The 19,787-nt window shown below is 47.5% G+C and overlaps 2 protein-coding genes across 3 annotated transcripts in view; both read right to left on the bottom strand.

Moving 5' to 3' along the window:
* The window catches only part of MXD1 (MAX dimerization protein 1), a 107,416-nt gene extending 89,662 nt beyond the window's left edge, over nucleotides 1–17,754 (bottom strand). The window contains exon 1 of the mRNA XM_082230610.1: nucleotides 17,748–17,754. The gene's annotated coding sequence lies outside the window, so the exon portion shown is untranslated. The remainder of the gene's footprint in view (nucleotides 1–17,747) is intronic.
* On the bottom strand, nucleotides 1,432–18,909 carry VAMP5 (vesicle associated membrane protein 5). 2 transcript variants are annotated; one of them, XM_082230721.1, is made up of 3 exons: nucleotides 18,605–18,909; nucleotides 6,134–6,271; nucleotides 1,432–3,135 (listed from the first exon to the last, which is right to left on the bottom strand). In XM_082230721.1, the coding sequence occupies exons 1-3, from the start codon at nucleotides 18,605–18,607 to the stop codon at nucleotides 2,947–2,949; spliced, it is 330 nt and encodes a 109-aa protein (XP_082086847.1). In that variant the 5' UTR covers nucleotides 18,608–18,909; the 3' UTR covers nucleotides 1,432–2,946. The 2 variants fall into 2 exon arrangements, with proteins under 2 accessions (XP_082086847.1, XP_082086846.1); XM_082230720.1 differs by lacking the exon at nucleotides 18,605–18,909 and adding an exon at nucleotides 10,375–10,443.
* Between the last annotated feature and the right edge of the window lie 878 nt (nucleotides 18,910–19,787).

Here is a 19,787-nt window from a genome sequence, read left to right as displayed (position 1 = left end):
CTCCCATCTATAAAAAGCTTTTTAAAAAAGAATACAAAGCCCTGGTGGGTTCAGGTACTGAATTCAGGCCTGTTTGCCATCATCTACTCTTCTCCGGGTGGTCCTCTAGGTGGCAGGGACTCGATATTCAGGCCTGAGGTGCCATCCTTGCTACACCACTATCAGCAGGATGGTTAACCCATCTCTAAAGCCGCTAAAGGCTGTCCATTCCAGGTGTCTCCACCCCCCCCCACCAGAGCTGCTATCTTGTCTGTGGAGCCTTCTATGACTCCAGAAACCTTATGTTGCACAACTGATACCTGAATGCTCCTGAGACTCTGGCTCTGGGCAGGAGGTCCCTGGACAGCTGACAAAGAGGGGGAAAGGCTTCAACACGTCAGCAGAAGCTGCATCTGATTCAGGGGTGACCCATTCTGTTTCACCACCTGAGGCGAAATAGGAATTGCCGCCTCCCCACCCCCACCCCCTGCTGTGTCCCATCACCACTTCCACTACCACTGCACCCCAGCTCTCACCAAACTCAGCGAGAATCAGGGTGCTTCTCAAAGCATTGTCACTTGGCTACTTCCCTGGGCCTGGTGGCTGGCCTGGCTCTGATCTGATCAACTGATGAATCAGCTGGATGAAAGGCTGAAGGAACTGGGTATGTTTAACCTGGGGAAGAGAAGACTTGAGAGGAAACATGAAAGCCACCTTGAAATATCTGAAGAGCTTCCATCCTCATGGAACAAGCAAGGTTGTTTCCAGGCTGTTCCAAAATTAGGGACACATTTTTTAAAAAAGAAAAAAGAAAACTCAGAATAAGTCTTTGGGTTTCCCTCAGAAACGGTCCTAGGATGCCTGCCACCACTTTGTAGGAGAGCCTTCACCAGTCAGCTCTCTTCCAGGGGGTTTTGGACAACAACTCCCATCATCTTCAGGCTGTAGCCCAAAACCTCTGGGAGGCAGCTGGCTGGTGAAGTCTGTCCCAGGACACTGTCCTCCACACGAAGTGAGGGAGAAGACAATCGCTCCATTATTGCTTTACTTTTGTTCCGGATCCCAGTTTTGAAGATTTGCCAGTGCTCTAGTTTTGTGAGAACAGCATATCCATCACAACAAATGGGAAACCCAATGCTTGCAAAGCCTACAAGCTGGCATGCCCATTAATCTGTGAATTGCAGCCTATTAATATCTAAATGAGCCAAGTTAGCCAGCCAGCTGGCAGTGTGGAGAGCCCACTGGCAGGCGTTGCCCCCACCCCCGTTGGGAAATCACAATCCTGAATTCAGAGACAGGCTTCTGGCTCCTCTCGTCTTCAGCCTTGGGACCAGACCCCTTCATTTGCCGAGAACCATCTCTAGGTCATCATCACAACCCTATCTTCTTATTTTCCTTGCCCTTCCTCTATTGCATTGTCAGCAGATGTAGCAATTCATGCACAACAACTCATTATTATAAAACAATCCACCTTTTACTGTTCTTGCCACAGAACACAGCAGAAGCAAGAGTCTCCCCCCCCCCACATCCCTGTTTAAAATAGGAGGCATGTTTTTACAAGTTAGCATTAAAGAAATTAACCTATATTCTAGTCACTTGCTAAGCTGAAATTGGAGCAGCACGGTGCGAGGTGGAGGCTAGGAGTGGTTTTGGGTGCTTCCATGCCAGTAATCCTTAAAATTATTTTCCTTATTATCCTGTGTAGCACATGTTATCCAGGCTGCCCCCTCTTCACTTTGGGCCATCTCATAATATGGGGCCGTTCTTGAATTGGTTTGTACATAGGCATATATACAGACCTCCTTCATATGCTGCTAAACACAAGATCAAAATGAGGAGGAAAGGTGGGTTTTTACTAGATCACTAAATAAGCAGCCATGTGCAAAAATAAAATAATGCAAAGCAATAATGTATTAACGAAAATGGACAAAAAAATCAGGCCATGCTCATTTCAGAGAGGGAAACAGCTAGCAAAGAAGGGCTAGCGTTCTGCTAGCACTTAATGGGCATAGCAGTAAAGCTGGTACCTCTGTACCAGATTTCACAGTAAAAAGATCCTGAAGTAAGGCTCAAATTGCAACAGAGCATGTCTTCAATATGAGAAGCGTGCAAAGGCTTGTGGCACCTGGGAGAAGAGAACCTGAATGAATTTGGCCTTTGCAGACCTCGCTCTTGCTGTGAACCTTCCAGCGTCTTGCCACACCCACATTTAAAATATCCCCAGGCCTCCAAAAACAGGAGGGGGGTGGGCTGTTGTGCTCAGGTGCTGCTTGTGGATTTCCCACAGGTATCTGGTTGGCCACTGCAAGATCAGGATGCTGGACCAGGTGGCCATTGGCCTGATCCAGCAGGCTCGTCTTACGCTCTTAAATGAACAGGACCATCACCTAAACACTGCTGTGCCCCAGGTCTCAAAATCATCTCATCCCCTTCTCTGCCACATTTCAGGGCATCCAAACTTAGCTGCCTGGGGCAACTGCCTTTGTTTGCACCATGATCAAAACACAAAGCCTAGATTCTGTATACTATGGCTAATTTCAGGAGTGGAATTTGCAGGATGCAGAAAATGACAGGACCTGCTCTGCCAACACAGAGACACACCTCCAGATTTGCCTGGGTATAGGCACAGTAGCAGCGTAGGACCACATCATTTAACTTTTCATAGATTCTCTTCTAGATATGCAATATGCAAAGAAGCTCTGAATAGCATGTGGCCCAGCTCACAGTAGAATGGGGTTGCAAACATACAATGCTTTGTCATTTAGGAACGAGCACAAATATTATCTGAGCACTGTTGCTGGGCGCTAGAGAATGGTGGCAGCAGATTTTTCTCTTGCACACTGTTTCTGCTGCAACAAATCTGTGACCAAGTCCTGCTCAAGTCCATCCAGAACACACCAATGCAAGGGGCAGGGAGAGACAACCTGGCCTGCTGCAGATGATCTGGGAGTTGTCCCACTAAGCCACTCAGGGTCCACCATCACCCTTTGCTGGGGTGTCCATGTTTGCAGAACTGGGGAGGGTGAAGTAAAGAACTATAGCCAGGATGAGGATGAGGACTCCTGCGACCACGCCCACAAGGATGACCTTCCATTTCATGTTCTTCCAGCGCATCTGCCGAGCCACTATGCCTGTTGTCTTGGAGAAGGCAACACTCTAGGAAGAAACAGAGAAGGGATGCAGCCTCTCTTATTCATAGGCATACAGGATTGTTAATATCCCACCCTTTTTGGAGGCTCTCCAACCCAAACTATTAATTAGAGCCACACACCCCACAATCAGTTTAGGCTTAGCCATGCTATAGTATCTGGTGCTCACAGATGGTTCCCACTGTAGGGAGTGACACTGTCCAGGGAAAGCTGAGGCCAAGGAAAGGTTATGCGGTTCTGAAACTGCTGCAGACACGGGATTTGGATCTGGCACTGGGCGAGGGGTGCAGGGCTTGGAGCATTTCAGCTTTGGTTGAAAGGAACTAAAGGAACTGAAGACAGTAAAGGCGGGCTTCAGAAGGTGCAGGACAGAGAGGGATAGGGCATAGAGTTTAGCTTCTAGAGGGCGTAACAAGATGTCATCTCAGCAAACAAGATGTCATCTCAGCCTTCACACTTGTTGAGGTCACAGGAAGGGCAGGACGCAGTTTTGGGAGAAGCACCCCCCCCACCTTTCCCCTGTAAATGCTTTCTCCCACCACCCAACACCTCCTGGAATCACTTTCATTTGCAAAGCCTGGCTGGGAAAATATAAAATGAGGCATTTGTAAGAGACAAGAGACATTTGCCACAAGGAAGAATTAAAGTCTCCACCAATGTCCCACAAGCCCACCTTTAGTATTATGTGTGAATATGGGGTGTGCGTGCGGAATAAGTCATGAAAAGTAGTTTAAAAGAGGGGGTGGGAAAACTATTTAATTTCAGAGCTCATCTCTTGGAACAGCTTTTTTAAAAGGATGCAAAACCTTCATCGTACAAAAGCCCAGTGCTCTGATTATACTGCCTTATTGACACTGTCTTATTAAATTGTATTTTATAAGTAATTTTGGGGGAAGCTGCCTTGAGATTTGGAGAAGCAGGATGCAAGTGTTAAGTAGGTAGGTAGGTAGGAAGGAAGGAAGCAAGGAAGACAATAAGATGGAAATGGACTAAATTTACACAATATGCAATTACTGGGCAGGGTTTAGATTGCCTGGTACAATATGTTATTTTTTTAAAGCATGGAGTCCACATGCTCCCTGCTGTTTCTGTTGAAATGTCATAAACCAGAAGAAAAGATTGATCTGGATTTGCTATCAGCAGCTCAGTGGGCAGAATTTCCATGTTCTCTACGATCCTGAGAAAAGGTTGCAACATTCGGGACTTTATAGTTTAGAGCAGGAGTAGTCAACCTTTTTATACCTGCCGCCCACTAATGTATCTTTCTTGACTGTAAAATTTCCTTACCGCCCACCAGTGCCCGATGGAAGGAGCACCTACTGCCCACCTAGAATCCTGAAACGCCCACTAGGGGGCGGTATGGACCAGGTTGACAACCCCTGGTTTAGAGACAAGGTGTGGAAGAGGTGACATGATAGAAGCATATAAAACGATGCAGGGCCTGGAGAAAGTGAGCAGAGAACAGTTTTGCTTCCTCTTTCATAATGTTAGAACTCACAGACATCCTATGAAGCCGAAGGTTGGGAGATTCAGGACAGATAAAATAAAAGCACTTCTTCCTGCAGTGCACAGGTAAACCACTGAACTGATGGTCACCAACTTGACTGACTTTAAAAGGGGATTAGAAAAATTCTTGGAGGAGAAGGCGAATACCTTGGCCGAGATGCTTCTGAATCCCAACTGCTGGAAACAGCAGGAGGGGAAAGTGCTCTTGTGTGCAGGTCCTGTTTGCTCGTTTCCCAGAAGAGGTGTCTGTTTGGCCACTTTGAGAACAGGATGCTAGACTGGATAGGCATCTGGACCAGTCCAGCCTGTTCTTCTTATGTCCCTAGCCTTCGCGAACCAGGTACCCGACAGTGTTTTGGATTACAACTCCTACCAGTCCTGGCCAGTACTGCTGTCCCATCATTCCTTTCCCATTCTTTACTTTAAGAAAACAGCCCCAGGCCATCACAGCAATCCACAGGATCCTGCTATCTCCCCACATCTTGCTTTAAGCCATGGGTAGGCAAAGTAAGACCCGGGGGCTGGATCCAGCCCAATCGCCTTCTAAATCCGGCCCACAGACAGTCCGGGAATCAGTGTGTTTTTACATGAGTAGACTGTGCCCTTTTATTTAAAATGCATCTCTGGGTTATTTGTGGGGCATAGGAATTCATTCATCCCCCCCAAAAAAAAATATAGTCTGGCCCTGAGGCACAGTGGACCGGCCCCCTGCTGAAAAAGTTTGCTGACCCCTGCTTTAAGCTCTGCCAGGGAGGGGGAAGCCCAAATCAGCCTGGGCCTCTTGGACTGTGACTCCGAGGGGCAGCAGAAATGAACTATTTTGTCCTAATAACAGCAATTACTAGACAAAATGTCTGTAAATTGCTGGAGCTGGTGCTCCTCCTTCTTTTCATGGGAGATAGTATTAACTTACAGCTTGAACTTTAGTTGAATAGGTGCTCTTCCACTAGCAGCAAAACTCATAATAATCCTGGAAGGATTTTGAGGGTGAGTCTCTGACAAGTTGGTACAACAAAGTATGGCAAATAGCTCTTGCAGAATAAGTAAATAATAGAAGAAAATTGGCACAAAGCCTAACGCACAAAGACTCCTTTGTAATTGAAAGACACATTTTTATTACGTACACAGCTAAAAACAAAAACAGAGGACTCCCCTCACATTGTAAAACCTTTTTGTTAACATGACTTGTTTATCACCTTCTTTAGAAGTAGTAGACAGGGATTAGAACTCATTAGCTTATTTGGCTGATATTTTGCATGCATTACCTCAACACCAGTTTCTGAGTTAGGCTGGGATATTTAATAAAAAAGAAAACTGGAAGAAGGGAACCATTTTGGAGGGGTATGATTCTCCTGCTGCCTCAAGGACTCTGGAGGAAATGCTGACGACAATCTACTGCAAACAAGGGTCCACCCATCACTTGTGGGGTGTGCAAAAGCCCACCACCCCCAGAAGTGCCTTTTGCAAAGGGGCTGCTCCCTCCCGCCCCCTTGCTGTACCTGGTTGCGAAGTTCATCTGCCCTTACATCCAGCTCGCTGAGCTTGCCCTCACGGTCCAGCACTTTGTTGTAGTTCTCCAGCATGATCTCTGTCACCTGCTCAGCCTCCCCCTGACACCGCTTCAAATTGTTTTCCCCCTGCAGAAAGAGAAAGGATGATCATAGCAGAAGGAACTCTGGTCCCTCAGGCTGCTTGAGGCTGAAACACAGCAGCTGAGTGAGAGGAGTGTACGTGCGTACAGAGATAACAAGGTCTTGGAGAAACCAGGGCAGGAGGAGAGGACTGGGTCAGAACTCCTGGTTGCCCTTTCAGGTCACAGGGAAGTCGGGGACCCTTTGTTCCCATGAAACTAGGAACTTGCCAGGGAGGCTCCAGGTGCAGACAAAGGCCTCTGGAGGTGTCACCTTGCCAACAAAGGCCCGCTATAGTTCAAGCTATGGTTTTCCCAGTAGTGATGTATGGAAGTGAGAGCTGGACCATAAAGAAGGCTGATCGCTGAAGAATGGATGCTTTTGAACTGTGGTGCTGGAGGAGACTCTTGAGAGTCCCATGGACTGCAAGAAGATCCAACCTCTCCATTCTTCAGGAAATCAGTCCTGAGTGCTCACTGGAAGGACAGATCCTGAAGCTGAGGCTCCAAGACTTTGGCCACCTCATGAGAAGAGAAGACTCCCTGGAAAAGACCCTGATGTTGGGAAAGATGGAGGGCACAAGGAGAAGGGGACGACAGAGGACGAGATGGTTGGACAGTGTTCTCGAAGTTACAAACGTGAGTTTGACCAAACTGCGGGAGGCAGTGGAAGACAGGAGTGCCTGGCATGCTCTGGTCCAGGGGGTCACGAAGAGTCGGACACAACTAAACAACATGCTGGCTGGGACGGATGAGAGACGTAGTCCAACAGCATCTGGAGGGCACCAGGTTGGCAGAGGCTGTTTTAAGTCATGGAGATGGGTGGGAGGGGGTTGTTCTGGGATACAATACCACCTTCTGTCCAAGATCGAACTCTAGTTCCACATATTTGTAAACCTGGATGCCTACAGCCAGAGCCACCCCCAAACCTGTTTTCCCACTTTTTCAAAAGACTTGCTTTCATCAACATAAAGGAATGGTAAGATGGACAATGGGTTCACCCTCCTAAATGCTGGCAGGTTAATTGCATTTCAAAGCCAGGAGGAAGATGGGCTCCTCTTGGAGTGAGAGGAGGCAACGTGATGGTTGTTTTTGTTTGCATTTATGTTTGCATTTATGATGAAATGTACAATTGTACTTCAATTATTTTTATTTTATTTTATTATTTTTTTGGTAGAGGTTCTGCTGTCCTCTGGCAGGGGCTGCTAAGCTCAATCAGACGACTGCCCTAAAAAAACCTCAACAACCTTTTGTGTCTGGATTCTTCCTCTTAAAATATGGCGACCCTATTTAAGCAGCCCAGCTCAGGTGCGTGAGACTGTCTGCCAGGAGCTGGAAATTTCTGTGCTCTCTTTGTTATATGATGCTATGAGTTTGCGGAGCGGGGGCGGCTAGATCCCCCCTAAATGTGTTATGAGTTTGTGGGGGGCCAGATCCCCCTAAATTCTTAGATTTAGTAAATGTTAGGAAAAAATGAATGCTTGGCGTATTAATGGAAGCTACCAGACGCTGAATCCAGCAGCAGCAGCAGTAGGCTGGCCGCCCAGTTTCCCATGCTCAGGAGAAGATGGGTCATTACTTGCAAGGAACAAAGAGAGCGGAATACTGGGCCATTAAGAATGATTGGCAGTACAAATGCAAATGCTGCCAACCAGCCCAGAACTGTGAGGGGAGAGAGACTTTCTGCTGGTCATTAGGCAATGCCTTTTCCACCTGCCTCCCCTCACATTCCAGCCCTGGGAGCATTTCCTAGAAATAATTTTGTAAGTTGTGTGTCCTTGTCTCTCAATTTAACCCTTTTATATGGTTCTGTAGGTTTTGTGGTATTTTATGCACTGTGATTTGCACTTATTTTTAGTGATTATAGATTAGTAATGCTTTATTGTAACTGATAAGTGTAAACGGTTTACCGTATTTTTCGCTCTATAAGACGCACCAGACCACAAGACGCACTTAGTTTTTGGAGGACGAAAACAAGAAAAAAAAATATTCTGAATCCCAGAAGCCAGAACAGCAAGAGGGATCGCTGTGCAGGGAAAGCAGCAATCCCTCTTGCTGTTCTGGCTTCTGGGATAGCTGCGCAGCCTGCATTCACTCCATAAGACGCACACACATTTCCCCTTACTTTTTGGGAAGGAAAAAGTGAGTCTTATAGAGCAAAAAATAGGGTAATTATTATTTGCTGGTGTTTAATTTTACTGTTTACTATTAAATTCTAATGGATTATTGAATATTGCTTTATTTGATATACAGTGGTGCCTCGCAAGATGAAATTAATTCATTCCGCAAATTTTTTCTTCTTGCGAGTTTTTCGTCTTGCGAAGCACGGTTTCCCATAGGAATGCATTGAAAATCAATCAATGCGTTCCTATGGAGACCGTCCGGGGACAGAGGGGAAGCGCCGCTCTGTCCCGTCTTTTGAAGCAAGGGGCTGCGGGGAGAAGATCGCTTCTCCCCGCCGCCCCTTGCTTCAAAAGAGGTCCGGGGACAGCGGGGAAGATGCGCTGCGCTTCCCACTGTCCCCGGAGCTTGCGGGGCAAGCTTCGTTTTGCGAGTTTTTCGTCTCGCGAGGCGTTCGTCTTGCAGGGCACCACTGTAAGTTGTTTATTTTAAAGTTATTGTGACTTTTTATATTGGATCAGATTGTTACTATTAATGTTTGAAGTTTTATTCTGTTTTTATATGTGTTGGAAGCCACCCAGAATGGCTGGGGCATAAATAAAAAAATGTTGTTGTTGTTGTCCTATTAATTCCTAAAATTTCTGACTTCCCCTAAGAATCATAGAAATGTAGAGCTGGAAGGGACCCAATGGATCATCTAGTCCAATATTACTGGGTGATATCCTACAAAGTCTTACTCACAGTAAACCCATATAAATTAATGAGTCAATTCAAGCCCATTAATTTCAGTGTGTTCTGAGTATGACTAACTCTGGTTATCACCCATTAACTTTCTAACCAGTGAGTAAGCCCCATTTCTTTATTAACAATTCTACTTCAGCTACAGATTCCACTGGATTTTGTTAGCAAAAGAGCTACATCACCCACACATTATTTTATTTCCCCTTCCTTTCCTTCAGTTTCACCTCTTTTACCCCCCCCCCCTTTACAAAGGAACAAACAAATGTGCTAATAAATGGCATCCCTGACTTGTCTCCCCTGTGAGGTCAAAACCCAGTGAAATAAACCCATTAGTGCATATTTTTGCTTTGTTTATTTTGAAATGTATGTGCTCTTCAACACCTGACCAAATTATAAAACATATGTGGTGGACCTGCGACAAGGTTAAAATTTTTTGGGAAGCAATTTATAATGAACTCAAAAAAATATTTAGATATACTTTCCCCAAAAGACTGGAAGCGTGTCTATTAGGTTTAATAGGAACAGAAATTAAAATAGAAGATCAAAATTTGTTCATGTATGCTACAGCTGCCGCGAGGACCCTTCTGGCCCAAAGATGGAAAGTACAAGATATACCAACTATCCAGGAGTGGCAGGCGAAGTTGACAGAATATGCAGAACTTGCCAAACTGTCAGGGAGGATCTGGGACCAGGGAGATCAAAGATACCAAAATAACTGGAGTAAATTTATTGAATATTTAAAGAAGAATTGTAAAGAGGTCAAGACACTAGCAGGATTGACATAATACCTCCAATGTATAATAGTACTAATGTGAGAATGATGTGTGTGATGGAAAGAGGATAAATATACCAGTTGTGGGGAGGGAGGGGAGTCGTGACTCGGCAGAGTCAAAGGGAATGTATGGTGCTATTACAATTTGTTGGAAAAGAATATGTAAGGAAAACAATAAAAAATCACTTGGGGGAAAAATAAAACAAAATAAGCATAAAAAATACAATTATGGTAAATAATTGCAGCAGAGCTGTACAAACACATGAAAAGCAAATATTTAAAAAATCACAAAGTGAAAACAGCATCTTAAAACCAGCTGGTTGATGAGCCGGAAAGTCTGCTCTGCCTGGTGGCATAAGGCCATCAGACTTAGTACCAGATGAGCCTCCTTGGAAAAACCAGTCTGCCTGCAGGGACCACAACAGTGAGGGGCCTCTCTGCCTGCTCCCCGCCCTGGTCATCACCACCCAACTCACCTGAGTAGCCATCTGGGTCTCAGAAAAGGGCCTCAGGTGTTGAATTCTATGTTCAGGGAGAAAAGGGCCTCTGGGGTGTCTGCCTTTCGCTTTTGGTTAATACAGCCAATCTTGTATTCACAGATACCAGTTGAAATGCGTGTGCAGCTGAAATAGGTCAGATAAGGGTTTGCGTGAGATCTCCACCAACAAGATTCTCAGGCTCACAAGGGCTCCATATAAAGCAAGTGGGGTGCTCTAAAAATGGCCGCAGTCCTTTGGGCAGCACTGGAGCTCCCTGGCAGCTGAGTTCACCCTGAAGGCAATACATTCTGAAGTCTCTTGGGCCCACAAACTACGGCTGGAGGCTGAAGACAGCAATACAAAAGTATAAAGGTTCAGAAGAAGTGGCAGTTGATCATTCCTGGAGTGTGTCTCCCCATCTCCTGTTGGAATTAGAATTCCCCACAGGAAATGAGAAGCAAACACCAACCCATTGCCTGAAATAGCTTGTTTCCTGCTGCTGCAATGGGTGGAGGAAGGCTGAACCCACTCAGGGAACCAAGCCAAAAGCCACAGGAAACACAAAGGTCTTTTTCAAATGCTGTTTCCTTTGGAAAGCCGGGGCTGGCAGACAAGGAGCCTGAGGTAATGATCCTGGCTCAAACCAGCCTCTGCTACACCAGACTTGTGTCACGCTGGGGAGAACTCCCAAGGAAGGTGAAGGTCACTGGGAGGAGAGCTCAGGAAAGAGAGCCTTTTCCCCAAGATCAGGGGTCTGCAACCTTTAAGACAAAAAGAGCCACTTGGACCCGTTTCCGAAGGAAAAAAAAACCGGGAGCCGCAAAACTCGTCATTATAAAAATAACTTTTTTGTCACTTTTTTATTATTTCTTTGTTTGACCCCCTCAGAATTACTCCTCCTCATAGAAATAAACGTTAAATTAACAAGTTACCTTTTGTGTGTGTGTGTGTGTTCTTCACTCCCCTTCAAAACAGTGACCAGCGTACATGCCCCCTTTCAATGCAGTGACCAGCGTACACGCCCCTTACAATGTAGTGGGTGGGCGGGCGGGAAGGTGACGTCGGGACGGTGCGTGACTAACGCACGCACCGCCCCCATGCGACGTCACAGCCAGTACAGCGCCCGCCACAGTGGGGAGTGTCAGGGCGCACAATGTGCCTCCTCCCCTTGCTAGTATCCGCCCCGGAGCCGCGGCAAAGGTGTAAAAGAGCCACATGCGGCTCCGGAGCTGCGGGTTGCAGACCCCTGCCCAAGATCCTTTGCATTTGAGGAGGGAAGAGAAAAGTGCAAGGAGAGTAGCTAAGAAAGACTCACCTGGTCTCATGGCTTTGAAGTACACCATGACACGTACAATACAATCGTATCTTATACTCATCTAATTCAACCATAAGCAGCTGAAGGCCGCTGATTCAAATCCCGCAAGTTAAATGCGAGCAAGAGCTCAAAAGCTCTTTTGTGCTGGGTCTTCCCAGTGGAAAAAGAGCTTAAAAGCTCTATGCCTTGCTTGGGATCCAAGGCACTCTCTGTGGGCTGAGTCTGGGGTACTCCCCTGAGATAATGTTGGCCCCACCAGATCTTGAGAGAGCAAACTGGGGCCTCCAGAGCTGGTACAAAGAGTATGTGCATTTCTGCATATACATGGAACCCTTGGAACCAAACTCCCATGTAAAATGTGACTGTACTGTATTTGAAAGGGTGACTCATGCTGATCCCCCAAGACCTAGCATCACTGGTCTTCAACTGGTGGGCCTGGTCTGTGGTGGGTTGCAACAGCACTACTACCTTGTAAATATATGTTAAAAGATTAAGAAATGGGTCCCCCCAAATGCACGTTTGGGTTAAAAGTGGGTCTTGAGTCTGAAGAGGTTGAGGACATCTGATCAAGATAATTTCTTGAAGGACATTTTTCAAAATGCTTAGAGAGTTCCATTCTGCAGTCTCTATTTGTTTCTCTCTGTGCATATTTTTGCATACCATACCAAAGTGGTGTACAATAAGACAAAAATAAGATAAAATACCAAACACTATAGACTCAGTAAACTAAGAGGAATACAGTGGTACCTCAGGTTACATACGCTTCAGGTTACATACGCTTCAGGTTACAGACTCCACTAACCCAGAAATAGTACCTCGGGTTAAGAACTTTGCTTCAGGATGAGAACAGAAATTGTGCAGTGGCGGTGCAGCAGCAGCAGGAGGCACCATTAGCTAAAGTGGTGCTTCAGGTTAAGAACAGTTTCAGGTTAAGAACGGACCTCTGGAACGAATTAAGTACTTAACCCGAGGTACCACTGTAAAACTATTTGTACAATTGTAAAACACATGTTCCACACCTTGACGCAGTTATACTTCAAGGAAAGCCATCTTATACAAAAATATGAGGCACTATGTGTGGTAAACCTGAGGGTGTACTGAATACCTGAGCAATAGTTGCATAGTTGCCTTTCCCTCTCTGAGACTTGCCAAGACCTTCATAGTGTGCCATTAAATTAACCTTCCCAGTGTCACGTAGTTGGCCTCTGTAGGTCACAAGATGTCGGTCTTTGGCCTGATCCACCTGCCGGAGCTCCTGTGGTGTTCTTCACCCCACAGACATTTCAGAAGATGAAAGCGAAAGCAAACACAAAAACCCTCGTTGGGACCTCGCACAGCACTCCACATGCTTTCTCAGAGGCTTGGCCCACTATCAAGTGCCTCCTGTGCCTTCATCACAGAAGGTTGTGGCCTTTTGACAGATGAGATCCCAAAGCAGAAGAGCAGGATTAGCTGTTCCACTACAAGCATGAGAGCAAACTGGAGCAAACCCTGAGGAGCTCCACCATCTCACGGAAGGAGAGGTTTGCTGGCTCTCTTACTAGGAACGTGTTCCAAAAAGTTATTGAACCTTGCCTCCCCACAGCTCCGCCCCACACTGTGCTTACTGGGACCATCTGCTGAGAGGCTGTGTGGAAATACACTGATGCACCGGCATGCGCGCACACACACACTCCTCCATCTGAGCATTATTCTTTCAGCCTGGCTGCCAGCTGCGCCCCTTTCCCACTGTTGCCTCTCCTCTCACACCTGGCACTTCTACGCCCAGGCCTAATGAGGAGAGAAATCTAGCAGCAGCGTCCTCCAGGCCTAGTGCCCTCCAGCCACGCGTTGGGCCCGATGAGAGTTGTACTCCAAAACATCTGGAGGGCACAAGGTTGGGGAACACATGGCGCTGCATTATACCAACATTATACCAACTGCATTATACCGACACTGACTTGCAGCAGCTCTTCTGCTCATCATGTTTTGGGGTGGCCTTATCAATGCTGCAAACCAGTGGTTTTAGGCCTCATCTGGTTTCTTTTGTTTAATGCTACAGATTCTTAGGCGTGCATCTCATACTTAGAAATAAGCACGCACATTAAAATATGCGCAATCATTGCTGCAGGAATCTTTCACTACAAGAAAGAAGATTCCACCTAAACATTAGGAAGAACTTCCTGACAGTAAGAGCTGTTCGACAGTGGAATCTGATGCCAAGGAGTGTGGTGGAGTCTCCTTCTTTGGAGGTCTTTAAGCAGAGGCTTGACAACCATATGTCAGGAGTGCTCTGATGGTGTTTCCTGCTTGGCAGGGGGTTGGACTTGATGGCCCTTGTGGTCTCTTCCAACTCTAGGATTCTTTCTGTTGCTGGCAAAAAAGGCTCCAGGGCCCTTGTTCTGAAGGTGGCTCTCCCACTGTGATACAACAAACCAGGCACTTTGCTAGCAGGAGAGGAAAGCCATCAAGAAGAGCCACCCAACTTGCTGGGAAAGGAAGGTACCTCCTCCTTCCAAGTGTTGGGCTTCCTGTGCTCAGCAGGGACTACTCTGCAGCCGGGGATGTTTATTCCCTCCTGCCAAGCTCCTATTGTTTACTGTGAGACTAATTGATTGAGGAAGGCCACAGTGTCAGAACTCTGTGAAGGGCTGACGGGCTGACAGAGCACATATCTCATCTCTAACAGCAGAGTCACAGTTACAGATAGGTAGCCGTGTTGGTCTGCCATAGTCAAAATAAAAAAATTCCTTCCAGTAGCACCTTAAAGACCAACTAAGTTAGTTCTTGGTATGAGCTTTCGTGTGCAAGCACACTTCTTCAGAGTCACAGCAGACCAAGACTGAGAATACTCAAGCAGCCTCTTGTCTTTCCTGGGGAGGAAGGCAGCTGAAAAAAGTTCTGGTCTCTTGGAAGTCAACAGAGGAAAAGCAGGCCAAGTCAGTCATGTGAGCCCACAGCCCTGGCCGCTTTGGAGAAGCCCCTCTCTCTCACCTCCCTGTCTGAACTGCAATAGCAACAACTCAAGGCTGGTGCCCTCCAGATGTGCTAGACTATCTTTCCTGTTAACCATGGCACCCTATGGCCATGCTCCCATCAGCTGAGAGTGATCAGATCTGTGGTCCAAAACATCTGGATGGCACTTAGCTGGGGGAAGTCTAACCCGCCCCAACTTTAGACAGGTGGAGTCAACTTTAGACAGAAAAATACTACGTTTGCACCTCTCGGTAGAAAAGGGAACTAAAACCCACATCCTTCCTGTCAAGTGGGTAAATCTTGTATGTGAAAACTGAAGACCTTCATGAAGCATTAGAGGAAGGCAAACATCTGCAGCATGTTTTCAATATCCACCCAGTGAGGCTCTCAAAGTGATTTAATGTTTCCTGCCCAGTAAGGCCACCTGAAGCAGGCAAAGTCAGTGCCCACCAGCCGACAGGCACTCACTTCAAACCAGGCAGTCCTTGAAGAGACTGGCAAAGAGCCCTATGCAAAAAGCCCTGCTCAGCTGATCGGTGGTGCTTCAAAGTGTGGGGCTCTCTGCAACCCCAGCTTGTTGCTGTAAAGTCCCAATAATCAGCAGGACTTCAAAGTGCTCCATCACCTGATGTCAGGAGACTGGCGGGTGGGCAGCTCCACTCACCTTTCAAATCTGGCCTGTGAGGGGTAGAGAAGATAAGGATGTGGCTCACTGGCCACCCTGGGAAAACAACATCAGCTGCCTGTCCTCTGAAGTCTGCAGAACGGTCTGTTGTGCAGCAGCGCTCATGGCGCAGAGGGAGAGGCAGAGGGAGACAACTGCCAGGTGGCAGGTGCCTGGGGGTGGGGGAGCAGGCACAGCTATGTACATCACTCTGTCGGTCCTGAAGTCTTAATTTGGCCTGCTCCTCCAGTGTGGCAGAGGGTGCCTTTGGCTATAAGGGCCTGAGCCTGAGTGGGTTCAGGGGACAGGCACAGGCACGAGGGAGTGGGAAGGCGAGGGAGGGGGGAAAGGAAGAGCAGTGCGGCACGGCTGCGCCCATCTCACTGTGCAGCCCCCCCCCATGCCACCTGGGGTGGGCTGCTTCTCCTGCCCCCCTTTCCTCCGCCAGTGTTCTATCCTGTTCTTACTTTCAACATATTTCAAGAAGTAAAAATCCAGCTCAGAAACCTGTTGAGCCCACACCAAAAAATGCCCCACCCCACATTTTGGAACTATTTTTTAAGGAAAACGACACTGCTGACATGGATTGCCATATGTCTGGACATTTTTGACTACACTGTTTCCAACTGCAGTATTATGGGTATGTCTGGGGAATTCTGGACGTATGGCTAACAAATGAGGAGTACAAAAAAGAAGAAATATTCCTAAAACGACACTTTGAAAGAGCGAAAGTGATGAAAGGAACACAAGGATTTCATTGCTTTGTTCCATCTAGACCCAGTCCAACAGAAATTGTGACTAAGGTGTACTGCTTTAGCAATGAGAGAGAATTTCGACACTGAAGGAGGTACAAAATCTCTGAATATGGCTGAGATAACTGGCTATATGACCTGTGAATATATTAAAGCATTGCGGTTGACCTATGTGCTGTTGGTGGACTGTGAAAGTGAAGAAGCAACCGCGATCTTCTTACACCTGCCAGGCCCAGTATCATCATTTGCTTTCCATCTAGTCGGGATGTACTTAAGGTAGTAATTAATGAGCACACTTTGCCAAAAAAATGAAATGTCATGTGCAACAAATGCTCTTGAAAAGTGTTTGGCGTAAAATATAAATAATGGAAGGATCAATGTTTTCAGACCCATTTCTCATGTGTAAGTTTTTTTTCCATAATTTTGTTTGCTATGCATTTTGTTGTAATGTTCATGAAGTGAATTACTAAGAAGAATTCTGTCAAAGTGTTAATTCTATAATGCAATAGCAAGCTATCATTCAGATTTGGAACACATTTTAAAAAGAAAATCCTTCAGATACCTTTTAACTGAATAACTTTCTAAAGGAGTGCCTGAAGTAACTGATATTATAGTGTGAAGTCTCGTTTATTCTGTTATATTTTACTCCAAGAAGACCAATTTATCCTAAATACAACCCAATAATGACAAAATATTTTTAAAATATGATCCCATGATGAAATTCTGCAGGTAGCTCTTAGAAATAATAAATAATCAATATTTTTTGGAAATTATAAATCATATTAATTTTTTTAATTTTAAATCTTGTAACTGAAATTTAAAATTTAAAGTAAGGTCATTGTGTGCCATATCATACCATGAAGTTCTGAATAGATTGGTGTTTTTAGTTTTGACGTATCTCAATTCTGGGCTGAGCATTTAAGGTTTTTTTAGGTTTTGGTGAGGCCAAATTGTCATTTTAAAAAAATTTCAAACCCTCATAGCTAAAAAATGGGATGAGATAAAAAAATTAAAATTTGAGATTTAAACTTAGTTTTAATCATTCAACAAGTGTACAGAATATTAAGAAAACTGGATGACATGAGGCAAAAAAGTTGGATCACTTGATATGGAATGACCCAGATCGTGGGAAACCCACAAGAGGATTTGAGCCCAAGAGCAATTCTCCCCTCCTGTGGTTTCCAGCAACTGGGACTCAGAAGCATCGCCGCCTCCCACTGTGGCCAGCGGCCATCACCTTCTTCTCCATGAATATGTCTAATTTTGAAGCCATCTCGTCTGGAGTCCCCACTGCCTCCTTCTATCTGTCCTGAATCTTCCAACATTTAGTTTCGTTGGATGTTTACGAGTTCTGGTGTTCTTCGGAAGAGAAAAACTTTTCTCCTTCCACTTTCTCCACGTCCTGCATAATCTTACAAACTTCTATCACGTCGCCTCTTACTCGCCTTCCCTCCGAACTAAAAAACCTCAAACGCGGCAACCTTTTCTCACAGGGGTGTCGCTCCACACCCTCACACTCCCAATAATTTCGGCTGTCCTTTTCTGAGCCTTTTCCAACCTTGAAATATCCTTTCAGAGATGGGGCAACCGAGCTGCAATCTTAACCCCCGCCCTTACTTGCATTTAACAGGGCTTCCTTCTGAGTAGAGATGGTTAGAATTGCCCTGTAAGGCAGACGTCCAACCCGCCGCCTCCGCCCCTACTGGTGCCAGGGCGCAACTACAGTGGTACCTCGGGTTAAGTACTTAATTTGTTCCGGAGGTCTGTTCTTAACCTGAAACTGTTCTTAACCTGAAGCACCACTTTAGCTAATGGGGCCTCCTGCTGCTACTGCACCACCGGAGCACGATTTCTGTTCTCATCCTGAAGCAAAGTTCTTAACCCGAGGTACTATTTCTGAGTTAGCGGAGTCTGTAACCTGAAGCGTCTGTAACCCGAGGTACCACTGTACCTCCAAACGACTTTGTCTGGAAGGGGCAAACAGATTCTTCTGGAGGCAGCAACAGGGGGTCCTGGGTCCGGCGAAGCCACATTCTGGGGCGGCGGAGAGCCCCGCAAACTCCCGGCTGCGCCCAGATCACGAAAGAAGCTCCCGAAAGAGACGCTGCCCGGCCCCTGCCCGGGGCTCTGCTCAGACTTTGGAGCAGTGGCGTAGCGTGGGTTGTCAGCAACCGGGGCAAGGCAAGTAATTTGCGCCCCCTAACCCGTGGATTTGCGCCCCCTAACCCGTGGATTTGCGCCCCCTAACCCGTGGATTTGCGCCCCCTAACCCTGACCCCCAGATGTTGCGCCCCTGCACCCCCCACGCTACGCCACTGCTTCGGAGGCAAGCAGCGTGCGCAGGACTGGAGCCTCCGCACCGAAGCGCCCCACGGCAGCCGTCGCGGGCGCGGACCCAGCCCGCAGCGCCGCCCCCTCGGTGCCCCCGCCGTGGGCTGCCCAGAAGCCGGGAGGGCTCGCTGCCCTCCGCCGGATTTCCCCCTCGGAGCCGCCGCCGAGCCTGACCCGACGGCTGTGCCGCCCGCCCCCTCGGACTCCTACCATGGCTGGCCCTGCGCGTCGGAGAGCTCGGCTGAGTGGCGGCGCCCGCTTCTGGTCCGACTGGCGGCCAGCCCGCCTTCCTGCCCCCTCGGCCGGCGGCGACGGGGCGGCGCTTCGGGTCGCGGCACCTGGAAGGGGCTCGCTTACTCCGCGCGCCGCTTTCGCTTTCCTTGGCCGGGGAGCGTCGCAGGGACGCCGGGAAAGCGACCCCCGGAGGGGCGCCGCTTCGCAGCCCCGGCCAGTTCCGCGCCGGGCCGGCCCCTTCGTGGGCGTCCCCTCGCCCCAAGAGGCGCCTGAGTCCTTGGAGGGAGGCGAGGGAGCAGCCCAAGGTCACTGCCCGGCCCAAGCCGCAGGGCCAGGAGAAGACGGGAGCCCCCCCGACGCCTCCATCGCCCCGCCGCCAGGTGCCGGGACCTGAGCGCGGCAGCAACCCCTGAGCTCCCCAGGTACGCCGGAGGCGAAATATAACCAACCCGGCCAGTAGACACTGGCTAGTAGCCCTTCTCCTCCTCCGTGGATTTTTAAAGCTAGTGGCCATGGCTACAACCTGCTCCTTGTTCCATCGTTTAACGATAGGCCAGCTGGATTTCCTCTCTCCGTCCTGTGTTTTCCAACATTCAACTAACTACATTGGGTCCCAGTGTTATGAGAGAGGAAGAAAAAGTCATTTGTCTGTTTTCTGTACACCGTGCATAATTGTATATACAGTGGTACCTCGGTTTACGAACTTAATCCGTTCCGGAAGTCCGTTCTTAAACCAAAGCCGTTCTTAAACCAAGGCACACTTTCCCTAATGAAGCCTCCCGCCGCCGCTGCCCTTCCACTGTTCAGATTCCGTTCATAGACCAAGGTAAAGTTCACAGACAGGGACACTGCTTCCAAAATTGTGGAGTTCCTAAACCGAATAGTTCTTAAGCAGGGCTGTTCTTAAACCGAGGTACCACTGTACCTCTGTCGTGTCCCCTCTCCCTTGCCTTTTCTCTAAAGCCCCAAATGCCACAAGCCTTTCAAATGAGGGAATTGCTCCATCCCCTTGGTTGCCTTTTTCTGAACCATTTTCCAGCTTCAATGACCAGAAGTAGACACAGTATTCCAAGTGTGGTTGCATCATAGATTTGTATAAAAGCATTCTGATCATGCCAGCGTTATTTTAATCGTAAAGATCCCTAGCATGGAGTTTACT

The sequence above is a fragment of the Podarcis vaucheri genome (genome assembly GCF_965113315.1).
Source record: "Podarcis vaucheri genome assembly, chromosome: 7".
In the NCBI taxonomy this organism is placed as follows: domain Eukaryota; kingdom Metazoa; phylum Chordata; class Lepidosauria; order Squamata; family Lacertidae; genus Podarcis; species Podarcis vaucheri.
The sequence above is the reverse complement of the archived record's forward strand: the minus strand, read 5'-3'. Positions and strand labels throughout refer to the sequence as shown.